General features: G+C 42.2%; 1 protein-coding gene across 3 annotated transcripts in view; it reads right to left on the bottom strand.

The window, feature by feature from the left end:
• The window catches only part of RTEL1 (regulator of telomere elongation helicase 1), a 99,066-nt gene that overhangs the window by 57,487 nt on the left and 19,512 nt on the right, over positions 1 to 22,067 (bottom strand). For all 3 annotated transcript variants that reach the window (XM_026652802.1, XM_026652803.1, XM_026652804.1), the window contains exons 10-18: positions 21,696 to 21,849; positions 21,203 to 21,241; positions 19,263 to 19,341; positions 18,160 to 18,257; positions 17,242 to 17,297; positions 10,551 to 10,625; positions 7,568 to 7,649; positions 3,082 to 3,214; positions 1,932 to 2,045 (exon numbers count right to left, since the gene is read on the bottom strand). In XM_026652802.1, coding sequence (XP_026508587.1) covers positions 1,932 to 2,045; positions 3,082 to 3,214; positions 7,568 to 7,649; positions 10,551 to 10,625; positions 17,242 to 17,297; positions 18,160 to 18,257; positions 19,263 to 19,341; positions 21,203 to 21,241; positions 21,696 to 21,849 — 830 coding nt within the window. The remainder of the gene's footprint in view (positions 1 to 1,931; positions 2,046 to 3,081; positions 3,215 to 7,567; positions 7,650 to 10,550; positions 10,626 to 17,241; positions 17,298 to 18,159; positions 18,258 to 19,262; positions 19,342 to 21,202; positions 21,242 to 21,695; positions 21,850 to 22,067) is intronic.

Below are 22,067 nucleotides of genomic sequence, written 5' to 3'. Positions count from 1 at the left end.
TGTTCTTCCCTCCTGGGGGGCGAGAAGGGCCCCGTAAGATGCAGGAGGTCCCGAGCGGCTTGGTAAGCTTCCGGCGTCGAAGGGAGCTGTAGCTGTGACCGAGAGGGGGGCCGGACTCAACTGCTTCACTTGGGCAGGAGTTCACATGGCTCCAGCAGCGGATCCGGAGCTGTGGCCCGCCAGAGGTCTCACATCTGTGGATTTAGACACAGGAGAGCAGCTGTCCGGCTTCTTCTTCTTCTAAGGCACCGGCCAGTGGGATCGGTGCCTGCCAGTGCCAACTGTTTCGGGACGAGTCCTTTCTTGGGGCCGAGCTTGACGACGGTGCCGGGGCGCTCCGCGTTGAGGACGAAGCATTAGGAGCCAGATCCCCTGAGCCCAGGCTGGAGTGGGGGCGTAGGGCTGCCTCCACAAGAATCACCTTAAGCCGCTGTTCCCTTTCTTTAAGAGTTCTAGGGCAGAACTCGCAGCAGATCTTACAGCGATCCTTTTGGTGGCCCTCCCCTAGGCACCGTAAACACGATGAGTGTGGATCGCTCTTTGGCATGCGCTTCACGCAGGCCACACAGTTTTTAAACCCCAGGGACCATGGCATCCCATGGCTACGGGGAGGCGGGATGGGTGGGGGAAACCCCCAACAACTCTAATATTAAGAAGACACTACGGTAACTATATACAATGACTACAGAACGCGCTTGCTAAGCAAGGTGTAAGGGAAGTTCCAGCCATCCGTCACTGGCGGTAAGAAGGAACAGAAGGGGTGGTGGGTCGCTCTATATTGAACGCCATGAAGGCGCAACTCCAGGGGGCGCCCAGACCGGCCCGACAGATGCTGCTAAGGGAAAAATCTTCCATCCATCGTGCATGCACACACACCTGATTGGAATGGACATGAACAAGCACTTGAAGAACAACTATTACTACAAATTCTGATGCTATTACCCTTGAGAAGTCGTGGGAATTACACCAAACACTGTATGCTTCACTTACTCCACACAACACACTGTGGAAAGGAAAAAACCTCAGTGGTACCTTACGTCAAAATAAACTTAAATGGCAGGCCAACTAAGTTTCTTGGACTAGCAATACACTATCATGGGACTGTATATTGTCACCCATCATTATAGTATCTGAGTGCTTTCCACATATAATCAACAGCAAACTTCATGGAATCTCTGGCACATCTCCTTTTATGTGGTAAAAACTCTTCTATGGGCAGTGGTTTTGGTTTACTGAGTATCACTAAAAAGGCCACATCTGCCCTGGCTAAACCCAAACAAAAGCAGTCTTAATCAGGGGAATGTATATATAAAGTTGAACTTAAAATGGATGAAAAAGTATCAGGATATAATTGCTTTGAATATTTTGGAAAGGTAATTAAAATAGGAAAATATGATTGATGTGCAGAAAAACTTCTCCCTCACCCCAGAAACTTCAAAAGGACTACCTCTTTAAACACCCATTCACAGAGGTGAATACAATGGTGCCAAAACAACCATGCTACTCTGTTAGGTAAATAACGTTCTTGTCAAGAATTGATAAATACATAAAGCGTGGAACTACTTCTTAAAGTTCTACAAAACAGGTTTTTAAGCAAAAAATGACATTATAGAATAGAAACAGAACAAAAGGGGGAACCTTAATTTCAGGTCTTTAGTTTTCTAGGCAACAGCACTTATGTTTCTTTTTTTCCCCAGCATAGAAATTCTCTGCTTTTTTCCAGATTGGCTAAGCACAAACCGAAATGTAGAAGAAGCATAACATTTCTCTATAACCTCACCTTCTGCTGCTTCCTGTTACTAATTAGAAGCCTGTTTATCTAAGAAGTGAACTTTGCAGATCACTTTTTCTACAAGCACTCTCATTTAAACAGAACTCACACACGGATACCCAAGACTTCACAGCAGTATTTAAACGAAAGAGCTGATTACCTTTTTTCATAGGTAGAGCTGAGCAGACCTCCGTCTGGTCCCTTGGGAATTATCCCCACCCATATCTGGTGTTTATCAATAACATGCGGATTTTCCAAGCAAACGGGGAAAGGACTGAGGAAACAGGAGAGAGATGATCTCTAATGTAAGAACATAAGAACGGCCATACTGAGTCAGACCAAAGGTTCAATTAGCCCAGTATCCTGTCTTCCAACAGTGACCAATGCCAGGTGCCCCAGAGGGAATGAACAGAACAGGTAATCATCAAGTGATCCATCCTGTTACCGATTCCCAGCTTCTGGCAAACAGAGGCTAGGACACCATCCCTGCCCAGTCTGGCTAATACCCATTGATAGACCTATCCTCCATGAATTTATCTAGTTCTTTTTTGAACCCTGTTAGTCTTGGCCTTCACAACATCCTTTGGCAAAGAGTTCCACAGGTTGGCTGTGCGTTGTGTGAAAAAATACTTCCTTTTTTTGTTTTAAACCTGCTGCCTATTAATTTCACTTGGTGACCTCTAGTTCTTGTATTATGAGAAATAGTAGATAATACTTCCTTATTTACTTTCTCCACACCAGTCATGATTTTATAGACCTCTATCATATCCCCCCCTTAGTTGTCTCTTTTCCAAGCCAAAAAGTCCCAGTCTTATTAATCTCTCCTCATACAGAAGCCGTTCCATACCCCTAATATTTTTTGTTGCCCTTTTCTGAACCTTTTCCAATTCCAATATATCTTTTTTGAGATGGGGCGACCACATCTGCACGCACCATGGATTTATATAGAGGCAATAGGATATTTTCTGTCTTATTATCTATCCCTTTCTTAATGATTCCCAACATTCTGTTCGTTTTTTTGACTGCTGCTGCACATTGAGTGGATGTTTTTAGAGAACTATCCATAATGACTCCAAGATCTCTTTCTTGAGTGGTAACAGTTCATTTAGACCCATCATTTTATATTTATAGTTGGGATTATGTTTTCCAATGTGCATTACTTTGCATCCTCTTCACGCCAGTTCTAAGCCGTCATTTCATTTCCAACCCCAAGCATTCAAAAATCATGAGATAAGGCCCATGAGATTGGCTTACAAACAGTAAATAATGCCATCTAATGACTTTATTTGCACAGAAAGAAATTCACTTACATCTGCATTTCCATGGTGAAGGAGGAGAGTGGGGAGAGGGTCCCACTAGTGAGAATGATTGTCCGGACTCCTTGACGGACCAGCTCATGCATGCTGTACCCGGGGCTGAAACACCAGTAGCTCAAGACCTTTCCTGTATCAAATAGAAAATAAAATACTAAGAACCGAGGTCTGTCTATACAGTGGAGACCACGTGTCTGAGTTGCTCGTGCTGTAAACCAGAGTTTGAGGTTCTATAACTGGAGATGGGCACAAACCACAAAGCAAGAACCTAGTGCTAAACTTTCATACCTGTTTTGGGGTGTCTGGACCTGGGGTCTGTGGCTTCAGCTTGTCTCTGAACTTAAGTCTGCCAATTCAAAGCAGGGTTGAAAGGTCAACACCCACCCAAATTTCAGTAGTTTCTAATTTCAACGAGAGACTGTCGTTATCTTCATCAAACACACAGTCTAGTAAGGACGATTGTGCCAGCTAGAGTAACCAAGGTTGATGGTGTCGCACCAGGCACCATGTATAGAGAAGTTCCCAGAACTGGTTCAATCCTATGAGTCCACAAATCTCTGGGGCATCCCCACAGGCGGCATCAGGTAGGGTCAAGATGTGCACTCCCCTTCATATGTTGATGGAGAGTTTGAGAGCACAGAGTGCTAGGGTGTTTTTATCCATCCTGGCAACATGGTTGAAAAGCATGTAACATCACTTCTAAATATAATGAACACCACTTTTGAATATAAGGAGTGACTGGGCTCCTCCACAGTCTCAGGCCTTTCTTCAAACACATCACCCATTACACATACCTTAAACTAAGCCCTCCTGGTCCAAAGACAGCAATTGGTACTTCTGTAGGGGAGCTAACTGAAAGCTTCTTCCAACCCTGAGCAAGCTGTGCTTCTCAAGTGAGTCACTCAGTACTCATCATTAGAGACGGGAAAATTATTTTAAACCAATGTTTTATTCTCCGCACTCCTTCCCGCACACAGCCCTTTGGGCAAACACACCCAGGAGATACTGAAACCTTGGAGATTTATATTCAGAGACTATGAGCAAACCTCTTCACTACACACCAAAACTGGTGCAAATTAGCATGGTGGAGGCAGTCTCTAATTGGACCTGTATGTGGATAGGTCTGGGAGAGTGCCCACACAAGGTGAGTAGAGACACTCAAGCAAGGAGCACAGGTAATCCCAGGTGAGGAGGATGCTGAGGGTGAGTGTGGGAGGCTCAGAGAGAGGAAACACCCCCCCCCAACTCATAAGCCCACCCCTGAAACATCCTCTCTCTCTCTGAACATGCAGGGGGCTTTCAGAGTGTCAATTCCATGGATTCTGGAGAAGCCAGGATTGGACCACAACAGCTACAGCCTGTGGTTCCTCCACTGGTTGTGACTTTTTGAGCATATGGGTAGCCCAAAGCGAGAATTTAGCCCAAGGTGTTAAACTCTTTTTAGTGAGCTGAGCCAAGACAGATCCCCATAAAAAGCAGCACTTTTCAGGCATCTGACAGTATTCCTACAGACTATCCTAACAGGAGCATTACAGCACCTATGTGAGGAAATATTTGCTTTTGGCTATTTTTGCCATCTGTAGGATTTGTATATGTTGTAAGTCTACTAACTAGCTTGTCGTGAGTAATTTTTTTGTTTTGAAGAAGAGGTAAAGAAAATATTTTGTCCCTGGTAAACTGTGGAAGATTTTCATGACAATTTTGCAAGGCTGATGTATACAAAACACCCAAACATAAAAAAACCAAACCAAACCAAAGCAAACTGTGCTGTTTGCTCCGCTTCCTCTTTCCCCACCCCCCATAATGAAATTTGTCCAGGAGAATTCCTGTAATAGAAAACTAAGATTACACAATATTCGAAGAAAACAAAACATGCAAGTTATCAGAGAATTATGCTTACATTTAGAACTGACATCACTAAAGTCAACACTTATTTCATTTATCAGAGGGGTAGCCGTGTTAGTCTGAATCTGTCTGGTGAAGTGGGCATTCACCCACGAAAGCTTATGCTCCAATACTTCTGTTAGTCTTAAAGGTGCCACAGGACCCACTGTTACTTATTTCATTGAAATACTTAGAAGAGGAGATCCAAAAACAACAGCTGAAGTGCTATGACTACTGATATTCCTAAAAATAAGTTGGTTTTGCCCTCAAGGTGAATATTTTTACATGGAAAAAAACCAAACAGCTTCCAGTATTTAAGTGCCAAAATTATGAAACCAGATACCGACAAACAAAAAAAAGATAAACTCTTACGGCATGTCTACACTGGAAATGGAGGTGTAATTTCCATCTCAAGAAAACATGTTAGCGCTAATCAAGCCAGTGCACTAAAAATAGCAGTGTAACTGCTGCACAGGAAATGGAGGGACAGGCTAGCTACCCAGAGTACATTTCCATCTGTGATCCTAGGTACGTACTTGTGCGGCTATCCCTCCCACGGCTCATGCTGCTGAGGCTACACTTCTAATTTTAGCTCACTAGCCCTTAAACAAGCTAGTGCGGGTATGTTTCCTCGAGCTGGAAATTACATTTTCCAATTTCAGCATGGATGTATCCTTAGAGAGGCCTCCAGACAACCAAATTATTTCCTTCTAGCACTGTGTACCATCTTCCGTAGGAAATTTGAATACAGGGACCCTAACATAACTTCTGAGCCATAATGCTCTAACCAGAGATTGTCAAAAGGTCTGTTTTGTTTGCCCTGATTAACAGATTTTTTTTTTTTTTTTAAAGGGCGATTATATCCTCACTAAATCCAACTTGGAGCAGGTTTAGTGGCTTGGGAAAAAGCCTTAAGTTCAGAGAGAAACTTGGCTTCTGAATTCTGTTTCATTCTGCAGCAGGGTTATACGGAGATGGTGCCAGATAACAGATGTAAGGAGCGGTAGTAACAACAACAGGAGAAAACCCTATTTAATCATGAAAGGCTCAAAATTTACAGTTAAGGCTGAAGCTCCACCATGACAGTACCCGGTTGTGCTTAAGTACGGAGGTCTCACAATAGGGTTACCTAATAGAGCATATTGATGCTGTGATGCTGCTAACTGGCATGGGACCTCTAGTAAAATAAACATGGGAGATTTAATTTGAAAGGGTAATTTTTTCAGGCACATTGCAAGAGCCTGATGATCGGTGCTTAGAATGAGACAACCAATTACAGCTCCGCAGCCAGAACTGAAAGGTTTCTACTGAGATAACTCAGAACATTGATAGGTACGTTACCCCTGGAATTAAAAACCCGCAGCTAGCCTGTGCCAGCTGACTTGGGCTCAAGCTCAGGGGCTGTTTAACTGCAGTGTAGACATTTGGGCTTGGGCTGGAGCCCAGACTCTAAGACCCTGTGAGGGTCCCAGAATTCAGGCTGCAGCCCAATAACGTCTACACTGCAATTAAACAGCCCCTTAGCCTAAATCCACGTCACCTGGCATGTGCCAGCCGGGGAGTTTTAACTGCAGTGTAGACATATTCTATATAAATACTAACTTATTCGTAGAAAGAGTTTTACATAGAAAGAGGCCACGGTGTTGCCTTCTATTTGTTACATCAAAAATGTGTCCACTCAGTAAGCTTGCAAACCCAGTTCTCTCTGTTTGTGCCCATGCAGAAAATGCCCCTGTAATGTGCTGCCATTGCCACTTAGAGAAACCGCAACTCTACCTGACCTGCTGTTTATAACCAGGCTTTACAAAGGAGGACAATGATTAGAATTCAGAACCTTCAAGTCCCATTGAGCAGCAGTTTATGCTACAAAGCCAGTTAAAAGACAAATAACTGCACTGGCTTGCAAAGATTCCAAGGAGCCAATTAACCTCCCACCTTATTGGCTCCTGATGTTAAGTCTTACAAAACTAGTGCTGCAGTCTCAATTAACCTTTTAGTACCAGAAAAGCATGCAACAAAGAAGACTAAAGGCAAGAGGAAAATCTCAATATTTCCCCCCAACCCCCACGGGTACTTTTTCCCCTTAGGGCTAGTCAACACAGTTCTGTATGGGTATAACTATTTCAGTTAAGGGATTGATTTTTTAAAAATAGTTATACCTGTGCAACCTCTAGCAAGGACAGTGCTTTATGTCAGTATAGCTTATTCCCATTCCCATACGGGAACAGGTGTACTGGTATTAAATACCTATGAAGTGATATAACTGTGTCCACCCTAGAGGGGTTATATCAATTTAACACAGTTAAAGCAGTGCAATTTGTGTTCAGGCAAGCCCACAAAGTTCCCTAAGGAGCTACTCTGTTTTGCCTTCCCACCCAGCACAGCCGTTTTGACATTCAAGGAAGACTAGGTGGAGCTTCATGCACAGCCCTGCCATGGCGCTCCCTGTTGAGTGACATGAGACACTGCAGACTGAAATGCTTGCTGTACTAGCATTTTCAACCACTCGGACAGTTTCCAATATTTATTTTATTTAAGTCAGGGAAGGCCTTGTTAACTGGCTTTTGTATTAACCTCCCATCACAGCCCATTTCTGCACCTTCTTTTTTTGTTACTGATGAACTCCATAGGTCTGTCCTCTGCTTTTTTTTCTGATTACTGGTATCCATATGAATGTGCACCTGTGGAAAAAATAGGTACATGACAACATCTTCCCAAAGACTGTTGCAGAAATTAGATATATCTGCACCCCCATAAGCCTAGGTCCAGCCCTGGATAATTGAGGTTCACCAGCAGTTCTTATAATGCTTACAGTGTTTGGCATTTGCCTTTCCTCATTTCTCCTCCCCCCTCCCACTCACCCCCCCAAAAAATCCCAACAAGTACAGGAACACATCACCGCTCAAATTGCCATTCTGAACCAATTTGTTAGAGCAGGATTTCCTGGGTTGCATAAAGCAAAGGCAAATAATACAATTATTTAGTATGGCACTTGTTACCTCCCATTGGAATGCAGTGTACAGAATTACAAGAAGATTATTAGAAGGAGATGCTGTATATAGGGCAACAAAAATATTAAGTCTTGAGAATAAAATTTCTGAGAGAAAAGACTTTTCTTCATTTGAGGTGAAAGGTGATCCTATCTCAGATGATTTAAAAATGATGAAAGCAAAGGAAAAAGCCAAAAGAAAATGTTCACATAGGTAAAGAGTTCAAAAACTACAGGGCAACCTAAAAATTAGCAGTTTGGAGTTAAGGAGGAACACCAGGAGAATAATTTCAAATGTGGGGTAAACCCATGGAGTAAACTGTCAGGGAAAGTGATTGATGCTAAGAGTATGAATGATAGACATTCTTTCTGGAGAAGGAAAGGATTGAGGGGGGTCTGTTAAAAATGCAAGAAGGTAGGGCTAAGATCAGCCAAAAGAGGGCAGGTTTGCTGGGCTAGAATTTCTTTCCCAGCCCTACCATTTTAATGTCATACATTTCTCTACTCAAAGGGGTCTGTAGGACAGAGAATGCAGGTGGGAAAGGGGCCTGGGAGTTGCGTGCTACAATTAAAAAGTAATGCCAGACAACAGGGAAGGAAAGTATTGATGTCTGCAATCCTCAAAGTCTAAAGAAAGGAGATCTATGCGTCAAAGGATCAGACCCTTTCCAAAATACCTTCAGAGCATCTGCCAAGATTAAACACACAATTCAATTTACCAAATGCAGTAGGAACCTGGTTTATACAAACCCCTCATCCAAAAATACCCATTAGCCAAAATTAAGAGGTGTCGTAACATTTAATATTGCATTGAAAGGTCAGTGTATCCCATTCTCCATTTATCGGAATAAATTACATTCTCTTCTTCTCTTTTGATGGATGGGGTTTTACTGTATTTAGTGTAGGAAAAGAAAAATTAAATAGTGCCATAGTTAATTCAGTTCTTTCTCACGGGAATCAAGTTTAGCACTTCCCAAATGCCATGTAGGACAGTTCATTTCAAACCTTTCCATGCACCATTTCTCACACTGTCAATTCTTTTGGGGTTGGGGGAAGCTGACACAGTTTTACTGGTGAAGTATGTGTCTCTCTTGGTAGATAAACATGAAGGAAGAGGAGTGTCATGTTTTTAAAGCAAATGCACTTTGATGCATGGACTCCCTATGCTGGAATGAAGAGGATGAAATCCCCTCTAGGCCTTGTGAATAAAAAGGGTGTTCAGAGGACTGTAAACTTGAGCCACCCAAGAGATTAGTTTAGGAATATATTAAGGCCTAGTCTATACTTAAAAGTTAGTTCAACATAGCTATGGCACTCAGGGATGTAAAAAATTCAGACCCCTAGGCATCGCAGCTGTGCTGACCTAACCCCTGCTTTAGATGCAGCTAGGTTGATGGAAGAATGCTTCTGCTGACCTAGCTATTGTGGCCCGGGGAGGTGGAGTTCCTACCACAATTTTAAAAAACACCCTTCCATCAATGCAGGAAGCATCTACAGTATGATGCTACAGCAGCATAGCTATGGTGCTGCAGCTGTGCCGCTGTAGCACCCATAGTGTAGACATGGCCTAATTCTTAAACAAAAACATGTGGCATCAAAGTTTTCCCATAACTCACAATTGCAGCATCTTCATGCTTCCTAGGTTCTTAGGAGAAATTTAAGAGCTAAAAATCAGATGTTCCCTTCTTCCTGGAACTTGAGCAATGGATTCTAATCTCAAGCAGTACTCGAAGACTTGAAATCCCCTTGGCTCCTGCCTGTAGGATTTATAAATGCTCATCTCCTGGAATTCAACAACTGTGACAGACTCAGACCAGTGGGGTACAGGAGTCTGGTAGAGGGCAAATATACTGGTCACTGGATGAGTAGTTTTCTGTTCCCTGAGTGACCAGAGAAGGGGCTGTACTAGAGTAATCAGGAACCTGCTAGAACCAGTTAACGCAGGCAGGCTAATTAGGACACCTGGAGCCAATTAAGAAGAAGCTGCTAGAATCAATTAAGGCAGGCTAATCAGGGCACCTGGGTTTTAAAAGGAGCTCACTTCAGTTTGTGGTGCAAGTGTGAGGAGCTGGGAGCAAGAGGCGCAAGGAGCTGAGAGTGAGAGGGTGTGCTGCTGGAGGACTGAGGAGTACAAGCGTTATCAGACACCAGGAGGAAGGTCCTGTGGTGAGAATAAGGAAGGTGTTTGGAGGAGGCCATGGGGAAGTAGCCCAGGGAGTTGTAGCTGTCATGCAGCTGTTACAGGAGGCACTATAGACAACTGCAGTCCACAGGGCCCTGGGCTGGAACCCGGAGTAGAGGGCGGGCCCGGGTTCCCCCCAAACCTCCCAATTGACCTGGACTGTGGGTTCTTCCAGAGGGGAAGGTCTCTGGGCTGTTCCCCAACCCACATGGTGAATCTCTGAGGCAAGAAAATTCGTCAATAAGCACAGGACCCACCAAGATAGAGGAGGAACTTTGTCACACAACCTACTTTGATGTTACACTGCCCACTCCCACTGATTTCTGCACTGTCTGCTCTTGACTACAACAGCCCATCCACGAAACACCAGAAAGGAAGAGAAAGTGCCAAAACACATCAAGCATCCCATACCTTATAATACTTGGATATTGATTGAACTGGCATGGAGCTGGATGTGCCTTCTGGAGGATCAATGCTAAAAACAATCTAAGAAACAGATGGATAAAGCACAGAAAATTTTAACAGATGCCTCCAGCAAAATCAGTAACGTGTCACAAACAATTATGCAAAATGATTGCTGCTGCAATAACTTTAAAATATATCTTGCAGTATTTGTTTTTATACTCAGGTGCTGTAATTCTGTTCACAAAAATAGACGCAATGGTGAAAGTATCTTTGACAATCAGGACAAATATGTTTAAATACTAGCAAACCTTTTTAGGTTCCCATATGGACTTCTTCACTGTGAGTTGAAAGTACCTGTGACACTATTAAGTAGAGGGGAAAAATAAGTATTAAAATGTATAATTAGAACCTAAAAGGGTTTGCTAGTATTTAAACAAATTTGTCTTGATTGTCAAAGATACTTTCACCATTATATCTATTTTTACAAACAGAATTACAGCACCAGAGTACATAAAACAAATATTTGCAAGCACAAATGGATAGTTACAGAACTAGTGAGCCATCTGTGTGAACAAATACCAAATTTACGCAAGCAACACAAGTAACAGTGCATGTGTAAAGTGTAGATAATATTTAGTCCTGCATCAGTGCAGGGGAACTGGACTAGATGACCTATGGAGGTCCTTTCCAGTCCTACATTTCTATGATTCTATGTTCTACACAATTAAACAGGATTTTGATTAATTTTATGATGAGTAGAAACACTCTACAAGTACACAAGCTGGCAATGATGCAGGCTACAGCTGCTACAGCCAAGTTTCTTGAGACATTTAAAAGGCATTAACAGTACTCATGAGAATACAGTTCATAGTAAAAGGAAGATGTTTCCCATTATAGCGAAGAAAAAATAAAAGCAGCATTCTTGGAAAGTGTAACCGATGAAAATTAACCTTAGTGTGGCCAAAAGGAGTTTTAGCAAATGTCTTTTAAAAAAAAATTTCCCAACAAACAAAAACAAACACATGATAAATTGAAAAGTTATACCCCTGAAAATAGGGTCGTATAACAAGGAAGCTGATTGGGCCACAAGTGGCCAGCAGGTTGAGAACCACTGGTCCAATCTTTGCCATGCAAGAGAAAGGGTTAATACATTAATTCTGCTCTTTCAAGTGACCCGGAGGGGTGTTTTCTGTAATGTGCTTTTGGATGTTTGCTTTCTGGCAGCACAGCTGACCGCAGCAGGACCAGTAAACAATGGCTATTGGGAGGAGGAAAGGCTAATTCCTTTTAGGGTAAGAGAGGTGAATCAATTGGTGGAAGGGGGAGAAAAGATGCTGTGATGAATGAGCTGCCTATTCTGCTGTAAGAAGCTAGTTATTTTTTCTTAGAAAAATACAGAACAGAAAACAAGATCATCCCTTCCTGTCAAATTCCAACTCTAGAAGGAGGAGGAGAGTTTATTCAGCTGCCAAAGCATGCGATTCTTGATGGAAAAACTAATAGTTATTGGGAAATTCACTATTACCGCTTATCATGTTTCCAAGAATCACCAGTGAAGTGAAGTCACATTAACTACTTGAATGCTGCCAAATGTTCCAAGTACAGGTGACAAAATGCATTTCAGGTACATCACTTGGAAACATCAACATTTCAGGTTTAAGAGTGGTCGCTGTGTTAGTCTGTATCAGCAAAAACAATGAGGAGTCCTTGTGGCACCTTAAAGACTAACAAATTTATTTGGCTATGTAATCAGGATTGGACTCACCACTGCGGCGCCTCCTGCTGGTCGTCTCAGGAATTAGCTCACCCAGCATCCAGAGCGCCCTCTGCAGGCCAGGTGTCCCGCCTGTCGTTGGCCCCTGTGTCCCTCCCGGTGCCCTTGGCTTGGGTGCTGCTCCCCTGGCAGTACCCCACTCTCTCTCTGGGTCTCCCCACCCAGGGGAACCCCCACCCCCTATCCCACTCAGTTATGGCTACTGCCAGTCACCATCTAGCCCCACGCCCTGGGGCAGACTGCAGTCTATCAGCCAATCATCACAGGCAACAAGGGGTTTGGACTGGCTGCCTTTACCCACCCTCAGGTTGCCCCTCTGCAACCCCAATACCTATATGGGCCTAGGACCAGGCCCTGCAGCCTGGGGAGTTGCTGGCCTAGGGCTTCCCAGCCCCCATGGCCTTTCCCCAGCCCTGCCTCACTCTAGGTCCCCGGTGAGTTCACTGTAGCCAGGCCTGTCTCTCTCTCCTGTCAGAGGGAGACTCCTCAGCTTCTGGCTGCCCTGGCCTTCTTATAAGGCTGAGTGGCTCAATTTGGGGCATGGCCCCAGCTGCAGCCACTTCCCCAATCAGCCAGGGTTTTGCTTCTTTACACAGCCCCAGCCCTCTGCAGGGCTTTTCCAACCCCTTCAGGGCTGGAGCGGGTGTTCACCCCGCTACAGGGCATAAGCTTTCGTGGGCTAAAACCAACTTCATCAGATGCATGGAGTGGAAAATACAGGAGGGAGGTATAAATACACAGCATATGAAAAGATGGGAGTTGCATTACCAAGTGGGGGGTCATATATCACATTGGTAGATGTGCAGGTGAACGCCACACCATCAGAGGCTCATTCACCTGCACATCTACCAATGTGATATGTGCCAGCAATGCCCCTCTGCCATGTACATTGGCCAAACCGGACAGTCCCTCCGCAAAAGAATAAATGGACATAAGTCTGACATCAAGAATTATAACATTCAAAAACCAGTAGGAGAACACTTCAATCTCCCTGGACACTCAATAACAGACTTAAAAGTGGCAATTCTTCAACAACAAAAACTTCAAAAACAGACTCCAATGAGAAACTGCAGAACTGGAATTAATTTGCAAACTGGACACCACCAAATTAGGCCTGAATAAAGACTGGGAGTGGCTGGGTCACTACAAAAACTAATTTCCCCCTGCTGATACTCACACCTTTTTGTCAACTGTTTGAAATGGGCCACCTTGATTCCATTGGCCTCATTAGCACTACAAAAGTGATTTCCACCCCTTCTTGTCAACTATTGAGAATAGCCCACTTCCACCTTCATTGAATTGGCTCATTAGCACTGACCCCCACTTGGTATGGCAACTCCCACCTTTTCATATGCTGTGTATTTATACCTCCCTACTGTATTTTCCACTCCATGCTTCTGATGAAGTGGGTTTTAGCCCACGAAAGCTTAGGCCCAAATAAATGTGTTAGCAACATTTCAGTACAACATCAGGGCTTCAAAGGAATGCAGCCATATTCCACTGAGCAAGAAGTTTAAGAGCAAAGTATCTGGTGTAATTATAGGGAATACTGGAGCCTACAAAATGTAACATTATTCCCAGTAAAGAGGAAAGTAAGGGACAGTCATATAAAGTCTTTGGCAAGAAGGGAGACTGCAGACTGACATATATTGTCCTCCCTAGATTTAAAAAAAAAAAATAACTGCTGGTACTGTATACAGACAGAAAATACAGGGGAGGCCATTTGAATTAGAAGGCTATTAACATATTAAGGTGCTTTGGTAATTAAAAAGCACATAGGAAGAGTGGTTTATGCTGTTACCAAACGCAGAGCAATGCATAGTTATCCAGTTCCGTTTTCAGATAAAGTGAATTTCACAGAATTTGCTGAATGTTTCTGTTGTCCCCCATGCTACTCCCCCCTGACAGCTAGCTCTCTCCTATCCCCCTCCGGCCTGTCTTTATTAGTACACCTCTACCCCGATATAACGCGACCCGATATAACATGAATTCGGATATAACGCAGTAAAGCAGTGCTCGGGGGGGAGGGGCTGCGCACTCTGGAGGATCAAAGCAAGTTCGATATAACGGGGTAAGATTTTTTGGCTCCCGAGGACAGCATTATATCGGGATAGAGGTGTATTTCTGGCACTTTTGCACTTCCTACAATTTAATTTACATTTACAAGCAGCATCTTCTCCCAGAAAAGAGTCTGTGTGGCACATGCTTTCTGAGTAAAAAGAGTGAAAGTTAACTGCTGCGGTGGACTACTAGCCACTAGGGAAAGTCCATAGAGCTACAGTGAATAGAGGGAGTCAGGGGGTCACAACCAACTACAGCAGTCCTCAGGGTCATTGGAGTGGAAGGTGGGAGTAGGCCAGTTACTGACTATACAGGGTCACTGGTTTCATTTATTTTTCGTTTAGTTTAAGTGTCATTCATCAATCTGAATTTATTTCTTGCATCTCTATCTGGATGTCCAAATGTTTACACTGAATTTATCAATGATTTCTATCTATTAAACAATAGAGCAGTGAGCAAGAACAAAGCAGCAAGACACGTATACAAATCTTTATAATGATTATCACCACCTCTCTATGAAAGGCCAGAGGAAAATCTGTTCTGATCCAAAAAGGAAAAGGAAAAGGAAAAGTTGGGAGAGTGCTCAGTCAAATTTCACTGTCAGCTTTCAGGGAAAGTTCCAATTAAATTTGACATACAGTGACTCAATCGAGGAGACTGCCCCGAAATCATCAAAGTCTGGAAACAAAGTGACCCCACCTGAAATGTCAGCAACTGTTCCAAAATGAAAGCCTTACATTTATGATAGTATTCAGTTTGACCTCTCGGCTCTCCAAACTTCATTGTGTACTTCGTTGATATAGCTCAGAACAAGAGTGTTGGCCAAATTCAGACGTCAGCTAAGATACGAACTTCAGTTCACCAGTCCATAGTATCCTCTAAGCTCCTTGCAACCACTTCCTTCCTCAAAGGCATATTTATATTTTCTAGTCCTGCAACAGGAGGGAGATTGCTAGTGCAGTGTACTCAACCATGTTCTTCTGATGTATTATTGAGCTGCAGCTGTAACACATTGTATAGGTGTCCTATTTTAAAAGTTCCTTACATTCAATAAATAAATCAAAAGAACAGAGTTAAGATTATCTACATTTTTCCCTCAACTGCAGCTTACTCTTTCATGGGAATATCTCCTCTAATCAAATACTGCTGGCTGAACATGCTATTTGCACAACTCAACGATCCAGCTCCTCCTGGTGGAGGTTAGAAACAACTGAATCATACTTTAATCGGACACCTCTAAAAGGGACTTTATACACCTCTACCCCGATAGAACGCTGTCCTCGGGAGCCAAAAAAATCTTACCACGTTATAGGTGAAACTTGCTTTGATCCGCCGGAGTGCGCAGCCCCATCGCCCCAGAGCACTGCTTTACCGCATCCGAATTCGTGTTATATCGGGTCGCGTTATATCGGGGTAGAGATGTATATATGTAGAATCATAGAATATCAGGGTTGGAAGGGACCTCAGGAGGTCATCTAGTCCACCCCCCTGCTCAAAGCAGGACTAATCCCCAGACAGATTTCTGCCCCAGATTCCTAAATAGCCCCCTCAAGGATTGAACTCTCAACCCTGAGTTTAGCAGGCCAATGCTCAAACCACTGAGCTATATATAAGAACAACCGTACTGGGTCAGACCAAAAGTCCATCTAGCCCAGTATCCTGTCTACCAACAGTGGCCAATGCCAGGTGCCCTAGAGGGAGTGAACCCAACAGGTAATGATCAAGTGATCTCTCTCCTGCCATCCATCTCCACCCTCTGACAAACAGAGGCTAGGGACACCATTCCTTACCCATCCTGGCTAATAGCCATTAATGGACTTAACCTCCATGAATTTATCCAGTTCTCTTTTAAACGCTGTCATAGTCCTAGCCTTCACAACCTCCTCAGGCAAGGAGTTCCACAAGTTGACTGTGTGCTGTGTGAAGAACTTCCTTTTATTTGTTTTAAACCTGCTGCCCATTAATTTCATTTGGTGGCCCCAGTTCTTGTATTATGGGAATAAGTAAATAACTTTTCCTTATCTTCTTTCTCCACATCACTCATGATTTTATATACCTCTATTATATCCCCCCTTAGTCTCCTCTTTTCCAAGCTGAAGAGTCCTAGCCTCTTTAATCTCTCCTCATATGGGACCCATTCCAAACCCCTAATCATTTTAGTTGCCCTTCTCTGAACTTTTCTAGTGCCAGTATAACATATGAATGTTTAAGATTGATGAGATGGGGAGAGGCATAGTGCAGAGAAATATCAACAGATTTTCGCTTTCCCTTATTTCCTACTATGTCAAATATCAGAAGTACACAGCTGCTTAACTCTTTTATAGCTGGCTTCTGAATGCCACAAATCAGTTCTGTATTTCCTGTAAATGAACGTTCAGTCCACAAGATGCCAAGAAAGTCTGGTCCTGGAAGTTAAGAAATGAAACTCACAAAGAGGTTTCCTTTAGAGACTATTCTCTGTACTCAAAGGAAACATAGAATAGTGTTGATTTAGATGTTTTTTTAAGTAGATCCTCACCCGTATTCCATATGGCCCACTGAATTACATAGATAGAAGCAATTTCTCAATAGAGAAAACTAACCAGAACAGCTATATTCACACTTTAATGCTTACAGTGAAAGGCATGAAATCGCTGCTGAAACACACTACCAAACTACAAGCCACATGGAGGCAGCTCTGTTTGAGTCTATAGTTAGGTAGAAATTCTTTCCTCAATAGCATGTCAACTCCCATCAATGCTTAAGAGTTAAACAGACACACTTCAAAAAGAAAAAAAAGACCCCTTTGGTGTCTTTCCACATCCTCCACTACCTTTTCAATCTTTTAGAATTATAATGAATCAGCAGCACAGAATTATTTACCTGAATAATGTCTGAAAGTTTATGTAATCCAGCTGTGTTGGTAAATATCCCAGTACCTAGAGAAGACAGTATATTAACTTTTTATGTAGACAAATGCACATATGTATATACACCCATACCTGAGCGTGCACAAACACACACAAATATGCACAAACACACCCACATCTCACTCACTACCACAATGTTTATTAATAAAGTGGCTTAAAAATATCATTGGATAAGAAAAAAATAAATGAAACCAGCACATTGCCAGCAGAGTTTGGTGTGCAACAAGAGCATGACTTGATTTCATAGTATTTTGTCCCATCTCCACTGAGAAGCTGTAATGTAAATTAGCTTTCATACCCCTCACATACATCAATAATCAATGACAAAATCTCAATGGAGATTTGAAATCTCAATGGTCTCTAAACTGAGCGTCTGGAGAGGCTGGATACTAGCTGTTTATAAGATATTTCAAAAGGGAACTTTATGCCATTTCCCTTCTAGGAGTAGTAAGGCTTCCTGCCCCTTTACAGGCACCTGACCACCTCCCACTGAGTATTATTGCCCAGTTAAGAAGGTAGCATATATAGTTCTGCAAAATCGCTTTACTGATATCAGTGAAGCACTTTGAGAGATCCTGCAGACTAGGCACGTAAACAGGCATTGGAGAATAAACCATTTTCAAATAGTCAGTTTTCCACTTGCTGAAACTATGACAGAGGTGAGTGGGTGGACACTTTTAACGGCCTTTTCACAAGCCTATGGCACAATTAATGTTGCTCCCATGCAAAGGGAATACAGGAAGAACATTATGTGAATAGCGCTCATTCTCCCTTTCTCATTTATGCCCTCAAAATATGGAAGCTTCCATTTGCTGTCATCTATAACTTACAGAACTATACATAGTAGCCATGGTGACAGGCTTACACTTACGGCCTGATAGAAATTGTTCAATCTGTTCCAGCGACTCCAGGAGGGAGGTTTTGGTTTGGAATGTGATCTGGGCCTCTGCAAACAGATCAAAGATGTAGCTGCAATTCAAGAAGAAAAATACAATTGGACAGACTTTGCAAATAACCCTACATTTAATAACAGCAATACCTTGCCCTTGTAGTTCACTGTATTCCCTTCTCCATAAACAATAAGGGTAAATAAAAGTAGTAACTACTTTGTTACAAGATTAACTGAGATAATGCTGGGATATTTTTATTTGAAAGCCCAATGACCTTCACCACCACATCATCTGCAATTACTTTTCATGCCCACCTTATTACAACACACAATTTCCTTTGGTTTACAAACAGTTCTGTAGAGCATGAAATACCTCAACCAGAACATAGCTACACTGGTACCTTAATATGAATCAGTATTTCACAAGCCAGCATTTGTCAGAAACAACTAAAGACCATCGTCCAGTTCAACATACCCTATTATTCACCCACACACTCCATGCCAGACCTTCCAAACTTTAACTTACTATTTTTATAGGAGCTGCAGTTTCCAGCTAACAACATGGTTGGACCTTGCCATTACTAAACAGAGAGAGGCTAAACGGCAAAATCCCAATCACAGTAGGATAATACTGTATTCAAAAGTATCATATAATAAACAAACTACTCGCTATTCCTAAAGGCATGGGGTCAACTGATTTAGGGTCACTTTTGATAGATTTCATAATTAGTATAATCTGAGGCTGAAATGCTCTTCAGAGTTCAAAAACATAACAAATTACTGAAATACCATGAAAGTAAGCAAGTACAATGGGGAACATTTTTATGGGGACCCACTGAATAAAGTTACGTAATAAAAGCTGGTTCCCAGAGCTAGGGCAATATTACTAATGTTAACAGCTAGTATACCTTTTAAACACTTATTGCTACTTGCTGTCCCAGAGGCATGGTGTTACTTTCATATGGAACTTTGAAGGAGAAACTCACATTGGAGACAGTCTCATTAGGCCAGAAGTCTCTTCTCCTAACAAACAGTCACACTAATGAGGAGGAGAATACAATCTCAGAGCACCAATTGGCACCTACCTCCCTTCTTTAGTGACTCCATTTCCATTAGCTGGCAGCTGCACGGCATCAATAGCATTTTCCAGTTGAAGAAGAATTCCTTTAAGGCAATCAAAGGAGAAAATAGTTCAATTCATAGTAAATGAAAAATTCAGAACTCATCTAAATGAGCTCTTTCGAATGGCCTTTGTTACAAAGATAGTCATCTAGTTACTCCCCCTAAACCTAGCTATTATCTTGTTTGTGTAACCAATCGGATACTTTAAAAACTGCTGAAATATAAATTTTAAGTTAGTTCAAATGTTTAATTTTTAAAACTTCTAAACATTTATACTGCCTTATAGGTATAGAGCACCTATCATCCAAAAGCCCTTTGTAAGCATTAATTAAGCCTCACAACATCCCTGTGAGATATAAACTATGTAGGAGAGTAGAATATATGTACGTTTGCCTATTTCCTTCCATCTACAAGGGATTCTCACATCTAAGAATTTGCTACTATGTGAGATTTTAATAAATACACAATCTTTCACTCACTCTGACACCTTTGCAAATTTATCTCACTAAGGACCTCTTTAATTCAGTGGTAGGTCACCATTTTGTATAGCTGAGCCTAGGAGATGAGGGTTATGCAACCATGGGAGAAACAAGGTAAGAGAAACAAGGCATAATAATACCTAGCTCTTCTATAGAACTTTTTATCAGTGAATCTCAAAGCACCTTACAAAGGAGGTCAATATTCACATTTTACAGATGGGGAAACTGAGGCACGTGAGGTAACTTGCAGAAGGTCACCCCGCAGGCCAGTGGCAGAGCCAGGAATAGGACTCATGTCTCTCCAGAGTCTCACTCCAGTGCTCTACCCATTGACCCATACTGCCTGTTCATAACCATGAACTTCATACTGAGGACATCCAATTACACAGTAAACTGAGATTTTACATGCCACTTTATTCTATGACTCTCTAAACTACCACTGCTGATCTCCTGCTGGCTTATTAGAAGGAAGTATTCTGATTAAGTGAGAGCCCCACGAACAGGCAAAAACAGCAATATGAACAGCTCATCCAAACAGTTGAAATATTGTCTAGGTCATGCTGAGTAATTTCTGTGATTAATTGGAAGCTGTAGGACGGAACTGTGGAACTAAGCATTTGAAAATATTTATTGGCAACAAGAATATTCAAAATCCCCCATTTAACACAGCCTTGGACCACTTTGGTAATGTATGGGACGCTGAAGTTTTCTGGCCTGCTGAGTTTAAAAACATCATCAGGATTTCCATTGTACTTACTTCCTAACGCCATAACCCAGGATTACAGATCTCAAACTCACCTCGCACTGCCCAGCAACATGAGCAATTACAAGACAGATCATTGTTGCAGGGGTTACAAATTAACCATTTTTCCCTCAAACACTGTGGATGTGTTCCCAGAATCAAGGAGCTATTGGATCAATTTTCAAAAAGCTGCTCTGTTATTGCCAGCAAAGTTCTTTTCTATTCCAAAATGTATTCTTTTTTGGTGGGATGAAAAAGCTTATTTAAGGTCAAACTCTTTAGTACAAATTCAGCTGTTGGCTGGCAGAATTGTCGTTGCAGCAGAGTGGTACAACCAATGCTCCACCAAAAGAGAGATGGATTACAAAATTTGGAAAGTCCTTGCAATGGTGAAAATGACTAGCTGGAGGAGGCATTCTTCTCCCAGCTATACAAACCTCTCAGCTATGCTGAAAAAGGCTGAATTCTCAAAGGACCAGAACACTTGACAAAATTTCTCTCTAAAATAAATAGAAGACCCTCCCCTATGAAGCTTTCAACTATGTGCCTGACAGATGTCAAAGGGTGTCATGGAAAGGCTGCATGAGGTTGATTTACCATCATTTCCCAGAGCACCTTTTTTTCCTATTGTATCAATAGCAATTTTGTTGAGATAATTTAACACAGAAGAAATGGTACTTACTCTTTATCTTTGCTATATCTTCAAGCTCCATGCTCAGCCCTGTTTGAGAAGGAAAAACAATTCACTCCTAATCGCACAGGGATTAGATGAAGTGTTCAGCATTTGAGGCAACTGTTTCTTAACTTAATCCCAACTTTCTCACAATTTTTCATTTCTCCAAGAGAGACTATTGTTGCCAACTGCCTTTCTGGATATTAGAGTTTTTGAAGGCTATACTCAAGTGTTCATACAACTACATATTTTGTATTCTATTTACTTTTCTCCTCCTTGATTCCTTATCTCATGTTAAAAGGTTTGGCTAAAACTTGATGTGCTTGGTTACCATAGGTTAGAAGAACAGCAACAATATTGGCCAAGTAGAAAGTTCGATCTATCCACCACCCAGATTTGAACTTACAGGGACTGACTAAGGGAAAAAGTTATTTTCCAAATTTGTTGACAAAGCCACCCCCCACATCCCTTGCAAACCATTAGTTCCCAGCTATCAACACACCTGAGCTGGCAAACTCCATATTGAATTCAGCATGAATTTCATTTTGTTGAACTACTTTGGCTTGTTCTTCCAGTACCACATTTACAGCATCCATGGCTGAAGCCAAGTCGTAGGGAGTCAAGTCAAAAGAAGATGACTCTTCACACAATTTCTCCTGAAATTCCAAGAAAATACAGAATTTATTGTTATTTGGATTCTGGTATTGCCCTGGGTGTGCTGGGCACTTCAAAGATTGTAAGGTCAGAAGGAACCATTGTGATCATCTAGTCTGACCTCATATACAACAGAGGCCATAGGACTTCCCTGAATTAATTCACATTTGAAATAGAGCATAGCTTTTAGAAACACATCCAGTCTAGATTTAAGTTTCCA

The sequence above is a fragment of the Terrapene carolina genome, unplaced genomic scaffold (assembly GCF_002925995.2).
Source record: "Terrapene carolina triunguis isolate 2854851 unplaced genomic scaffold, T_m_triunguis-2.0 Scaffold130, whole genome shotgun sequence".
Classification (NCBI taxonomy): domain Eukaryota; kingdom Metazoa; phylum Chordata; order Testudines; family Emydidae; genus Terrapene; species Terrapene triunguis.
The sequence above is the reverse complement of the archived record's forward strand: the minus strand, read 5'-3'. Positions and strand labels throughout refer to the sequence as shown.